The 14299-nt window shown below is 46.1% G+C and overlaps 1 protein-coding gene across 1 annotated transcript in view; it reads right to left on the bottom strand.

The window, feature by feature from the left end:
* The window catches only part of MYBBP1A (MYB binding protein 1a), a 57979-nt gene continuing 43680 nt past the window's right edge, over window positions 1-14299 (bottom strand). The window contains exons 25-27 of the mRNA XM_061355479.1: window positions 3463-3564; window positions 2218-2342; window positions 1-626 (exon numbers count right to left, since the gene is read on the bottom strand). Coding sequence (XP_061211463.1) covers window positions 119-626; window positions 2218-2342; window positions 3463-3564 — 735 coding nt within the window. The 3' untranslated portion in view covers window positions 1-118. The remainder of the gene's footprint in view (window positions 627-2217; window positions 2343-3462; window positions 3565-14299) is intronic.

Genomic DNA, 14299 nt, shown 5'->3' with positions numbered 1-14299 from the left:
TGCAGAGCTCAGCATCATGGAAGGTTTATTTAAAGCCATGGAGGACATAAAAATTATAGTATAAAAGATATTAAAACAGTCTCCTGGGCCACGCCAGCCCCATCTGAGTCCATGGAGTTCAGTCCTGGGGCACTGGAGACTTTTTAGCTTTCTTTTTCTCCTTGGCTTTGCTGTGCTTCTGCTGGGGCTCCTGGCTGACACTCCCCTTGGTTTTCTTTGCAGCTGGAACCTGCTCGGCTTCATTGCTGCCATCACCTTTTCTTTTCCTGTTCAGATTCTTTTTCTTCTTCTTCTTGCGAGCTACAGCATCTCCTCCATTAACAGCAGCCTCCCCACTGCCTGCTGGTGCCTCTCCATTCTCCCTGACCCCTCTGTTCTGACCCTTGTGTTTGCTGCCACCAGCCACGAGGCTTTTCTTCTGCTTGGGGGTTTCTGTTCCCAGGGGCTGCTCTTCTGGGGCTGCTGGGTCTCCATCTTCACCAGCTGCTGGTGCTACCCCATTCTCCTGGATGCCTTTCTTACGCTTCTTGCGCTTCTTGCTCTCTGGTAGGAAGCCTTTTTTCTTCCTCTTAAGCGACTCTGCCTCCTGCTCAGGCTTATTGGCTGTCTTCTCTTTCTTGGGCTTCCTGCAGAGAGAACACCAAAGATCAAGAGCAACTTAATTTACAGCCAGGGAACAGCGCGATGATCCATGCGACAGGCAATCCACAAACAGGCAGAAGCACAGGAAAGGTGCAAGGAAGCACAGGCATGCTGCAAGGAGGAGTGTAATCCCTGGAGATGGTCCTCAGTCTGCACAGGGACTGGTTAATGAACAGCAGGAGCTAAACCAGGGCTCAAGAAGGCACATGGAGACCTGAGGAAGAATCCCCATTCCACAGACCAGGTATCACTGTACTTCGCATCTTCTCAAGCACACCTGGCCTGTGGCCCCATGCAAGGCTACTGAGACACTGTCTGCCTGTCCAGGGTGACACCCCAGGCCTTCACTGTGCTAACAATCCCAAGAGGTCATCTTCCAGCAAGAACCCCAAACAGACCTTTCCAATCTCACCTAGGCAGCCTTTGAGTGCACACAATGCAGCACCGAGTTCGACAGCAACTTCACCACCACCCAGTCTATGCTGCTCTGCACCAGCTCAGTTCCCAGACAGCTGTAAACAGGCTGTAATTCCATGGCCTGGCTTTCAATGTGATGTTTTCTGGAGTTTTTCAAGCTGCATCTCCTCGGGATGGAAAACCACTATCCTGACAACCTGATGTTAGCGCTTCCCTCCCAGCACTGCCACCAGGATACTCCTGTGCACAAACCAGACCTGCTGTGCACAAACCAGACCTGCTGTGCACAAACTCACCTGCACAAACATCTCTGTGCGCCACAGCAAGTTGGCATCAACAGTGCCAGCAGACTGCACCCCTGAACCCCAAGTCCTTCCTTACAGAACATGCACAAGCTCATGTTTCCTACCTTAACAATCCCCCTCCTAGCTGCAGCCTATTAGCTCCTAAACCAAGCCTTACCCTTGGGCCAGCCCTGGCAGAACAATGCCAGGGAACCTGTGTGAGGCTGGAAAAGGGCCCAGGGCTGTGCTCATAAGGCTTGGGTGAGGCCACTGTGCCCTGTTCAAGTGATTAGAAGGGGCCACAACAGCTTCAGCTGCCTTGTACGATTCCTCCCTGCCCATGAACCCCCTCACATGCCAGCGTTTCCCTCAGAGCCTCTTGCTGGGCTGAGATAGCACAGGCCAGGCCACCCGCAGCTCCCAGTCATGAGCAGAGCACCCAGCATTGCTTAATGCCATGTGTCACTAAATACTGCCAGCAGGAAGGAGTATAAGATCCTACACTTCATTTTTGCCCTAGAACAGAAGTGTAATCCAGCTGCCATTTAACAGAGGAGCACTAAAGCATGAACACTGAATGCTCCCAAGCTTTCAGAGCTGCAAGGCAAGCACTCCAAGCACTGGGATGGGAATCCAGACACTAAGGAGCACAAAAATCACTAGAGAGGATCGAAGGTCCTGGCATGTACTCTCCGGTATCCAGTCACATTCCAGGACAGCTACTCATTCCCTCCAGCCTCACATTTGCAGAATCAATCCAACACTGCCTTGACGTTCTTTCTCTGCCTACTTCCCCACATCAATGAAGACAAGTTGGACAGGCAGTCAGTGCCCCAGGCAAGCCAAAAAGCCAAAGCAACAAGCATATACATACGTATAATTCAGCCAACGCATGACATTCCAGTAGAGAGAGTCGAGACGTGCGGAATTCCCAATGCCTTCTGGCTGGTTCAGACCTAACAGCACTCTTTCCACCTCAGTCAGCTTCACGTGCAGGTGCTGCAAGAGGCAAGTACAGACAGTCTGCAAAGTGAACTCAGAAGGGGCACTCAAACCCAGGCCATCCTCAGGATACGACTATGGTAGGAATAACCGATCCTGCCTGGCTCCTCCAAGCCACTGCCCTAAGCCCACTTGCAACACCACTACAATTTGGGGGCAAAACCTAGTGAATCACACCAGGCTATATGGTACAGGGTTTGCTTGAAAACTGGTCTCTAGCATGAGAGGCACCAGTCTGGTTCTAGAACTGGCATAAAGGGGACTGAAAGGTCCTTTGGTCCTCTTTCCTTTTCAGTCCATGGCTGGAAGCAGGGGGAGAAAACAAGTGACTGTGTACTTAAAAGAAAATCAGCAGCATTTTCAGCCTGGTTTCTAAAGAACACAATCATGCTGCCTGTTCCATAACCCACTGGATAATTTCAGTAAAATCAGGCAGAAAGGAGTGTCTCAAAGACTATTCAGTTCCTACGAGAGCCTTGGAAACAATCTCTCTCCTCCACCCACTTTCCTATTAGTTCTTCACAAAGAAACTGGCTGTGGTGTGAGCTCAGTGCTTATCAGTAGGAAACTGTGCTTCAGCAATACTGCTGCTTGTGTTATTTTGCTCCAGTAAACAGGACCACATTGGAGACTCGGTTTATCATCTATAGAAAATCTCCTTGTGTTCAAAAAGATCATTTTTCATTTGGGAAAGCAAAGCTTCACTCCTGCTAATAAAGCCTCTGAATAAGCATCAGTTTTGGGGAATCAGAATCTATGGGGTTCAGTGGAGAGGAGAGAACAATCATTTGGAATAAAACCCACCTCACCTTCACTGTATCCCAGGCCATATTTCTGCTGATTAGAAAGGAGATGCCATGTATGTTTGCACAACACTGCACAAATCCTTCAACAGGCTCAGGGGGATCAGCTCATAAGAACTAAGGATCACTCCTGCAGACACAAGAACTTTTCTGTCCTCAACCCCAGCCAGGCACTCCCTTAAGGGATGGTACCTTTGGTAAGAAACGAGGTGGGATGGAGCAGTCACAAGGTAAAATCCAAGTGTGACATTTGGAAGAGGCTTTAGTGGTATTCAGAACAGCAGCCATTTGCACACACTGGGTCCTGCACTCACCTCCTCTGTCACAGTTTTGAGGAGCAAGTTCAACAGCTCGAAGCTCCTGGCAACTTTCTCTTTCTCAGCCTTCGGGATGCACTTGCCAACCGCTTTCAAACTCTGCAAATGGAATGAGGAGATTGACATGCAGCACACGTTAAACAGGAAAACACATCACTCCTCTCAGGAGATAGCAGAAAACGAGTGAGGAATGGCAGGATTAACCTGCCACCAAAATAACCCTGGAACACAACTTTGGGAAGGCTCAGGAGGGTACCTGGTGGCCACTGCTGATGCCCAGCTTAATTAAGAAACAGCTGGACAAAAGACGAGCAAGCAGACCACAAACACACAACCTTGCTGCTCTCCAGCTCCTGCGCTAAAGCACAACTGGAGATGTGTCACTGTCTCCTAGAGAAAAACAGCAAAGACAGTATTTCTGTCCCCACCCTGGTAAGGCCAGGAGGATGCCAGACAACAGACCCACCTGAGGGACATGTTGCTACTCAGCTGCAGAAGCTGGGATTTACACATACAGCACTAACGCAAAAATCCATTAACACTTATGCCAAGGAAATCCCAGTTGCCAGCATTACAACAAGGCTTGTCAATCAAGCTTAAATTCACTGAAATGACTGAGAGAAAAACCTCATCAGTGTTCCCTTTATGTGCTGCAGGGTTTCTGAAACACTGAAAGGTCTGGCTTAGAGGAAAATCTCTCCAAAAACAGGTCAAAATAAAAGCCAGTTATTTACAAGTGGAGAAGGTCACAAAATAGCCATAAAAAGGTGGCTGGATCAAAGAGGTGACCCAATGGCTCAGAGGTGCTGATCCTCTGCCTACAGCTAGTCCTTGCAGCCCAGTTACATGATAGTTTCCTTCCCTGCTCTGTTTCTGTGAGGATGCACACACCACAGCAAGCCCCACAGCTTGCACGGATTACACAAGTATCAGACAGGATTTGTAGGGACAAGCTTACCGCAGGCAGCAGCATTCCCCACCACAGGCTGTTTCTCTACAGAAGGCTGCAGTTGTGGCCAAGCCTGCCTTTGCATGGAATCTGAACATGCCAACGCAGCCAACAGGCAAGACCCACCCCAGGCTCAGCATCCTCAGTTCCTCAGGCAACCTGCATCACTGATAAATCACTGCACCAAACCTCTACCCAGTGCTGGAGGGTCACAGCTCTCCAGGAGATGCAATCTCTCCCATTACACCACCTATTGCTTCTGCTCCATTTTAAAGAAGTAATTTTAAGGACTCTGAGCAAACCATTTTCCATCTATGTCAGCATAAAGCTAACAAATAAAGTAAAACTCCTCACAAACACTGAGAAAAGAAATTTATTGCCCAAAGCAAGCTCTTCAGTAAATTATGCTCACAACAGGCAAATAATGATGGCCAGCAAGAGTATAAGGACCACTTTTAGCAGATACAACTATTTCCTGACCAGGATGGTCAAGAAGCAGTCACCCATCCCCATGTTTGTAGAGCATGGATACGGGAACCTTTTCACACACCCAGCTGGGGTTCCTTGGGGTTGGGAGCATAGAAAACGGTTTTACTTCTCCTGTTTGTCTGGACCCTTGGACAAAAAATGGAAAGGGAAGGACTGCAGTTCTTCTCTGGTTTGAGCTTCTCCTGCTGCCTGTATTAGAAAGCCATCATGTTCTGCTGGCTGGAATTCATACCACAACTTCACCTGACTATCAATAACTTCTAATTACTCTCTCCTGATACAGAGAGATGCACTGCAACTCTATTCCAGAGCTGTCATTAACCTACAAGGTCACACAATTCAACAGCCCTGAAGTCTCAGGTAAAACAAGAAACAAATAGAGGGGTGTGATTAAAATATAAATAAATCTTCACATGTAGGATACAACACTCCATGGGCCACGCACACTCTGTTTATTAAGCTTACCACAAAAATAATAATAACTATAATTATAATTATTAATAATAACATAGAAAAAATATGATTTGCATGAAAATTTTCCTTGCCATTTGAAGAACAAGGTATTGCCAGGGTAACAGGCATTACCTGTGGTTAAAGCTGTCAGAGAGATCCTTATTTTGCTCAGTTGTGTACAAGTTGCGTGAGAGAACATCAGTACAGCCTATCAGCTCTTCAGGACAAGAGAAATGAGGGAAGTGCTGTGCAAAGGAGCCAGTTGAAGGCAATTGTCATCTCATATTTCTAATACACAGCCTACAACCATTTTAGAATTGAGGTGTTAAAAATAAATTGCATTTTCTCCCCACTGTGCATAAGTGATGTAGATGACTGCATTTAAACCACACTGGCTCGACTGCCTGTTGCTGCTGCCCAGAACTGCCCTGATGCTTTGAAGGGTTTGAAATAAATCATCCTAAAGTCAAGAGAAAAGCCCCATAGCCCTGAGAACAGTGTTCAAGTGCTTGTGAAGCTGGGACATGCCCAACCAAATTCATGCAGACCTCTAGAACGAAAGGGTGGCTTGCCCAGCTGGAGATAGAAGATACCACTGGTCTAGCAACATCAATGCTATAAGCATCTATATTAAAAGCAGTGTTTTGCATGAGTCTGGAAACACAGGCACAGTTCCACCAGCATAAATAGCCAGAAGCAATCCAGTACAATTTAAGTGATCTGCACACAAATAGCTCCCTACTGAAATGGATCACTTTTAAATAGCTTTTTAAGACCAGGAAGGAACAAGGAAGAGGGTATGAGTGGGTGGAAAAGCCAAAGGAGCAGCAGGTAATTCACAGAATGCACACCTCCTCTAGTCCAGAAGCAAAACAGATTTGCTTTAAGGAAACGGGATTTAGATAAAGTCTCACTATTTCTCAACACGTGTCTTTTCCCTTCTGCTACGAAGGCTGTAAAAGAAATTTAACTCCAAAAAGCACAAAACCACCAGCACCTCTGCATGTGGTATGGTCGAGATAGACAAGCCTCCTCAAAGACCAATTCCTGCTCAGCTCCTGATCTCACCATCACTGCTCATTGTGTCTCCCATGACTCATTACATGAGATGGTATCTTCTGTCATGCGTTGCTTCACTCTCATCCTCCCATAGCAGGGATTGCACACAGCAGAGCTTTTGCTTCCATGCAATTTGTGTTAGCATGCAACATCGGTACAAACCATACTGCACTGTGGATATGTAAAAGAAGCTGGCTTTGGACCTGGCAAAGCTTTGGGGAACTGCTCCCAGGGAATGAAATTCCCAAGTCTCTTCAATGGGAACTGGGTCCAAACTTCAAGTATTTGCTGTAACTTTTTGCTATATAAGGCATGGACCATTGTTTGCATGCTGTGGGTTCACAGAGCAGGATTGCGTTGGTCTGGACTATTGTCTGCATGCTATGGGTTCACAGAGTAGGACTGCTTTGGCCTGCTTCTCACTCAGCTATCCGAAAGATACCACCCCAGCTGCATAGGTCAATCATTTTGCAGGCCTACCATGATTTAATTTGGGGAATGTATACAATACAATCATAAAATTAAAGCAAAAACTACCCTGTTAACAGATGTCAAACTGCAACACATAGCAAGCATGCCTTAGAAAGAATAGTAGTATTTCAGTCATCTGCAGCATCCTTAGGAGAGCCTCAGACACTGATTAGATCACAAAGACTTGCACAAGTTTGGCAACTATCTCCACTTTACATAGCAAGACTGAGGCACAGAGTAGGGGTTTTCCTTCCAGCTATGCTACAGGTCAATGCTGGATGGTTAAGGGAAAACCCAGAAGAACTTGTCTAGCCACCTCTTCTGTGATTCTCTGCCATGTGCTGTTCACAAAGGTATCCAACTATCCCTTCTCCTGCCCTCTGAAAGCACTACCAGCCTGAGATGACCCAGTCACTCAGTGCTAAAAGCAGAGAGACCACATAACAGGTAATCAACAGCTACACTTGCACCACTTGCTGATTATGTATGTTTTCTCTTATTTCCTGCTTCTCTTACTCTGCTCCTTCAGTAAACAGCCCGACCTACTTCATAGGGAATCTGTTTCAGCTCAGCAATACCTGTTATGGTTAATCATGCCTGTACATCTGAGCTGTCGGCAGATCTAGGCACGTCATTTTCCAAAAGGGAAAAATATGGAGGCAGTTTTCACCACTGGAACTCCCATCTCATCTAAAGCCAATACAGCAATGCAGTTCCTGCTTCACCCTACATGGATTCAGCTGGCAGAGATGCTTTTGTCTTGTTTTGTTAAACATGCTGCTTCCAAAAGCCTCTGGCTGGTTCTGGTGAAGGGCTTCTCTGCTTCTTGGGTTCTACAAGGAGAACAGCACACCCACTGCATCTTATCAATTAATTTTCTTATATCCCTAATTCCTGTATCAAACATGGAGGTACCCCAACTACTGCAGGATCCAACCTTCGTTCCATCGCTCATTGAACTTCACAGCATTCTTTAACCTTCCCGAAGTATAAAAGAAGTTTTTTAGAGCACAGTAGGTGAATACTTGCAGTAATTGAGTCATACAAATAGGACAGAGGATTAGCACCTAGATAACCACACAGCTCCATGCCTCAGTTTCACAGGTAGGTAGGATTTTAGCCTAAGCCAAAGACTTCCCTGAAACTTGCCATACATCAGAAAGGGTGCATGCACATCTACAGCCCAAGTCAGCACCCCAGCCACCGCTGAGCCAATGACAGCATCCCAGCCACTGCCCAAAGTTTCCTGCAGGGAAGATGGCAATTAGCTGTTACATGGAGCCAGGTAATGTTTCTGGAAGTCTCCACATTCACCCAAGCCTGCAACCTCTTCCTGCCTGCACCTCTGCCCCTTTCATAGGTACTATAGTGGAGGGGACACACTTAACCCAGACTTACAAAACAAAGCAGTATCTCCAGAGTGCCCAGGAGTGTTCTGCTACGAAGGCACGAGCACATTTCCTAGCTGGAAGTTTGAATGCCATTTAGTATTTATGCATTCCCAGCACGTCCTTCAGCCTATTTTATTGTTGAAAACAAACAGCCCTTCCCCTCCATGGGATCAGCCTGACAAATCCATCACTGCTCTGTGAGCTGGAGGAGCCCAGCCAACCTAGATTCTTTCCACACATTGCACTATCTCCATCCTTCCCCCTCCTCCCCCATAACAGACCTGATGCTGATGGATAAATGTGCAGCTTCATGGCTGAATACAGTGCCAAGTGCATTCTGCAGAACACACACCTCCACCCACCCTGCAGGACCTTGCACCCCCTGGCACAGCCCAAGGCTGTCAGGGTAAACTCTCTTCTCCTGCAGCACTTAGCTCAGCAGAATTTCCACCTTAGTGAACAGCCAGAGTCACAGCAAGAAAGTGCTGAAGGTCTGATCTCAGCATGCTGACTGCTTCCACACTGCCTCTGAAAGCTAAAGCTTCACCCTGGCTCCACTCAAGGTCCCTGAGCAAAGCCACAACCTGGCTGGTGTGGCTCAGGTCCCTGTGCTGGAGTCACCTGCAGCCCCAGCAAGTGGAGTGTGGGCCCTGCAAGTGTGTGCCCATGACCTGAGCCAATGCACAAGGTTTCCCACATCAACATGTAGGTAAGCTGAGAGGTTTGGGAGGGGCACAGCCTTCCTCTGCTATTTAGAAGCTAATAACAAACTGACAACCAAATGAAGTATTTTAGTATTCCATATGCTCATAGATCCTATTATTATCCAATGTAAGCATCCTCACCTGTAATTACATTCACATTTCTCCTGAGAGGTGAGAGGTAAGCCGGCATCATTCCCTCCATTTCACAGAGAGGTCAAGTAAGATGATTGAATCATGCAGACCATGACAGAGCCAGGAATCAGCTCTGAGCTTCACAAAACCCAGAAAAGCCACCCTCAAACACTTTATTTCATTACAATATTCGCTATACAGTAGAACCCAAGCTAGAACTTAGGGCTAAATCATGGAAGACAGAGAGAAGAGTACGCCTCTCCACACCAGTTTCCACCTATGCACAGAGCCAGATCCATTTCCATGTGCACAAGGTACCCAAACACAAAGAGAAGTTCTCAACCACCCACTTGAACACAGCAGCTCATGCTGAGAGCACTTAAAGGGGGAATAAAAGCACAGACAGTCCCTCGTCCCTCCTCCCTCTGTTTTCTCTCACCAAGTTTCTGAAGACATAGCTCAAATGTTCACAACCTTTTTCCTTGCATCTCTAAGAGAAACAAGTCACAGAGAAATGCTCATAAAGGGAAGGTAACCACCAAGTTTCTGCTTGTCCCTGACCAAGAGAGAGAGGGAAGGTAGAGGACAAAGCAGACCCTCATACGGAAGGGCATAACTAAAGGGCATTTTTTGCAGTGTTTATTTTGGCTGTTATTAGAGGGAGGAGCCCACAATCCAGAAGCTATTCTCACAGAAAATGTCAATGCTTTCCCAAGTTTAAAGATCTGATTTTCGTTTTCCTCCATAGACCCTACAAAAACGCAGCAGGGAAAAACCAACCAGGACAGCTGAGGAGACAGAGGAGAAATAAATTCTCCATAGAGACATCCAGTATTCTGAAAGCACGTCAAAGATATCAGTTAAATCACTACTGGCCTCATTTTACAAGCTAAGAGGCTGAGAAAGGGCAATGAATTAAGAATTTATAAAGATGGACAGATAGAAGTTCAGGCAATCTTCATGAAAAAAAATATTGAAGAATGGCTTTTTCAGAGATTTGATGAAGTCACTGTTAATAATTTATCTCCCTACAAATTAAGACACTGATAATCAAATGTGCCCTCCAGAAATGAAGGGCATGTCTGCACTGGAGGGCTATATAGTATACCCATCCCTCTTCCTTCACACATTCTAAGTGGCTCCAGATAGATATTTTAAATCACGAACTGAACAACACAATAGCAACAAAACCCTCTAATGCCATGCAATAAAAGTCTTCAAAGAGCATACAATAACTTAGACACAAGTCTTGGAAAAGAGGGCTTGGGTTATCTGTAACATTCCCTGCACAGGCCATGTAATAATCCCTTGTCTGTCTGCAATCATGACTGCCTTCGGCTGCCTGCCCTGTCCAAGCAACCACGTAAGTGGAAGGAGGCATCATGTGTGTCATCAGGATAATGTGTATATTCATCTGAAGGTCTCCAATACTGGTGACCGGAAGGTTCTGGTCTTGCACTGAACTTGGATATCAGAGCCTGTGAACATTTTTACACTCCAGGATGCCTTGATCCCATTTTGGTTTCAAACAACCAACCTGAACGTTATCTGCTCTGCCCACCCCTTATGACACTGACAAAACAAGCACCGGGGAAAAAGAGCAGTAAAGTTCAGCCCTTCCTATGATGTACTCATTGCAGAAGAGACAAAGGAAACCCTCAGGAACCTGCTGTGTACAAGCCACAGAGAGCAGTTTTAGCAAGTTTTCTGAGGGCTGTTTTGTCTTGCAGTTGCTCAGCCATGAAAATAGACATTTTCTGGAATATTTGTCAAAATCCTTTCCCACTTCCCCCTGACTTCCACATTGTAACCGGGAGTTGCAGCATCAACTGGGAGTTACACAAAGCACCTCAGTTCAGGAGGGCAAGCCAGTTCCTGGGAAAGGGATGACAAAAAAAGGTAATGAAACCACGTACTCAGATCCTGTGCTTCCTGCTGCAAATCTGTCAGTGAGTGACTACAAAATGGGCATGGGTTCAAGATCACTCTAAAGCCAAGACAGCAATTTCGTAACGTATCAGAAAGAAAATGGAAATATATCTAACAAGGGGAACAAACACCAAAAGGTGCCCACAACTCCAACTGGGAGTGCTGAAAGACCAAACTGACGCACCTGATAGAGCCAGAAAGATTGTGTGAGCCCTAGCAGCAACTTCAGGGATCCCTCCCCAAAACAAGGCAGCAGTTTCCTGCATTAAATGAGGAACTCGGGCCTCTCAGGTTCTGCCATTACCATCACTGCATGACCCCAAGCAGCCTGAACTCACAACTACCACCATCCTCCTTAGATAACACAGGAACAGAGATTCCTATCTGAAGCCAAGTTAAGAAACATGCAGATTATCCATGTACAAAGGGGTCTCTGGCATGTCTCAGGAGACCCGAGTTTGATTCTTGGCTCAGCTCCCAGGCAAGCATGTCATCTGTAAAACAGGGTGAGCAACTTCAGTAAACTAAATACATTAGCTCTTGGGTTTCTGTGAAATACTTGCTTCATTACATCAACAGCCCACTGGTTTGGGTTTCCTTTGTAAAGCACATTGAGACCTACTGATAAAAGAACAAAGGTCTTGAAGAGGTTTCTGTCAGATACTGTAGGATCTCAGGTGAGCTCTGTCATGTACAAGATGAAGCAAATCTTTCTTTAGGCTGTAAACACAACCCAGTCATCTAGACTCCCAACACCAGAATAAGCTTGAACAACTGCAGCAGGGTTCTGCTTTGTGTAAAGTTAACTACTTAGGCCTTGGGAAGCCCAAACTGTGCCAGGGCTTCCCCTGCTTCCTCACCTTTGCAGTCGCAGCGCTTGTGGACAAAGGCTTGCTGTGCAGCTGACCCAGCAGAAGAAGCCAAGAGCATCAACAGCAAGCAGGACTCTCACAAGAACAAGTCAACTCCAAAGTACCCATTAGGACATCAAGGCTTGCCTCGCTGACAGTAAGGAGATGGCACACATGGATCCCTCATGATCGTGATGTATGTTTTATAAGCATGCTTAAGCATTTTGGGAACAAATAAGGTCAAGTTAGCTTATGTAAGCACAAAAGCCATTGCCTTGAAGCAACCAGAGCTGCTATTTCAGGAAGCTGTCTCTTCATTGAAAGCTCCTGACTGTTGATTCTCCCTCATCTGCCTCTTAGCCTTGCACGCATCATTCAGTGATATCCAAGACCCAGTTCCAGCACATATCACTGCCTAAAACCACCCCAGGCTTGCTGCTCCCCACCAAGTGATCTGCAGGTATGCAATGCAATCACTGAGGCAAGACAGAATAAGAAAGCAGACGCCAGGAGACAGCATCCTATCCTCTCTCACAGCCTTACACCTGCAACAGCAATCCTGTGCTGCAAGAATTACCAGAGGCAGAGCTGCAGATCTAACCAAGGACACACAGAGCCTAGCAAAGGCTCCAGATGACAGCTTCCTTGTGTACAATAACACTGCTTGAGTTACCAGTGCACATCAGTATAGTCAGTTAAACAGTTGGCCCTCACAGCTTATTTCAGACTTCCCCTTGGGTCAAAGAAAGTTATAAAATCTCCATTATCATTTTTTTTTCCTCTTAAAACAGCTGTTTGTGAGGGATGGTGGCAGGAATGACAACAAATGCAAACCTTTCACCTGGGGCAACAAAATTTCACCATTTTCCATAGCATCTGGAATTACAGCTCAGAGTCCAGGTTCCCATGGGTAAGCACTTACATGCCAACATCTGCCTACTTCACATACCCATCTCCAAATCACAGCTGACCTGGAACAGCCCACTGAAGTCTCTGATGAAAAGGGATGAGACTGAGCTGCAGGAGAATCCTGCTTCTACAGATGTCCTCCCTACCTTCCAGCTAAGCAGAGGCGTGTGTGGACATCAGGGACAGAAAGGGCTATCATTGAGCCCAAGCTCTTGCCTAACACAGTCCAAACAAACTCACCCCATAATTCCAACGTCAAGCCTGTAACTTCCACCCAACCTGCAGCTTCTCTTTCAGTCAAGCACACAATCTCCACCTGGAGATTCAGCGCTAATAAACTTGTCAGCAAGCTACTTTAATGGTGGATAACCCTCTTTGACAAATACATACATTGTACAGATTCTAAATTTGCTCAGTTTCCAGGAACTGACTTCTGCTACAAAGGATTTTTTACCACCTCCAGAAGAGATCAGTCATGACATGAGTATTGTTCTACTACACCACTGAGCGCTGCATGTTTTTACAGCTCTTACTCAGATAAGCAAGCATTTCTGTGCCACCAAAAAGACACAAAAGACCTTTTGCAGCTTTAGAAAGTTTTGCAGCATAAGTGTGAGCCTTTGGCTATGAATGAAAACTGTTACAGAGAATGCAAAGTTCGTGATCTTCCCTAATTACAGCAATATTTAAAGCTGCACAGCTGCCCCAGCTCTAAAAAGTCATACCAGCACTGTGTCAGTGCAATGGAGGAGCAGGAGGATGAGGGACAAAACCCAACACATCTGTGTCCACTACTCTGTTATGTGATGGCTTTTACAGGCCAAAAAGAGAACTAGAACCTATATGCCACTGCAGTTACCAGCATGGGAAGACGCCTGCCTGCAGGGTGTACCCTGGACAGCCCAAACAGACTGACAGTATTTCCCAGGAATTTTTCTTTAAACACAGATGACCACAGAAATGAGAGGCACAGAGGATGCTTTGGTAGCAAAGCTCATTAAAATACTGATTGGGTTGCAAGATGCTCAACTTTCCCTGACAAGAACAACATGAAGGCATTGTAAGTGTTGGTGGTTTCCCAGTGAATCACCAAGTCCTGCAGGTATGAAGCTGCTAGAGAGAAACACGGAGACGACCAGGTTGGGAGGAGCGGCACGTTTTATGTAGCTGGAAAAGAAAACCATACCTAACTCCACCCATTGGATTCCTGATGTAATCATTAAACAAAAGCTGTTTAATGAAACCCAGGATCACTTGCTTCCTTGAGAATCATTAACAGCACCTCTGAATTCCTTGACTTGCGTAGATTTTGCACCTCATTGACAAAAGAGAGCAGAGCTAATAGTCCTGTTCCAATACAGTAAATTATGGAATGGCCTAAATTACCATGTAAGCAGCATTTAAAGATGAATGCAAGTTACACTTAGGAAGAGTTCAATACTACAGTTAGGTAGGAACACCAAGGCTGGAATCTCCCATGTCATCAAGTTTAGTCAC

This window comes from Neopsephotus bourkii, unplaced genomic scaffold (genome assembly GCF_033783945.1).
Source record: "Neopsephotus bourkii isolate Nb327-2 ecotype Australia unplaced genomic scaffold, CSIRO-AGI_Nbou_v1 NB_804, whole genome shotgun sequence".
NCBI classification, from domain to species: domain Eukaryota; kingdom Metazoa; phylum Chordata; class Aves; order Psittaciformes; family Psittacidae; genus Neopsephotus; species Neopsephotus bourkii.
Note: the sequence above shows the minus strand (reverse complement) of the source record. Positions and strands in the feature narration are given on the sequence as shown.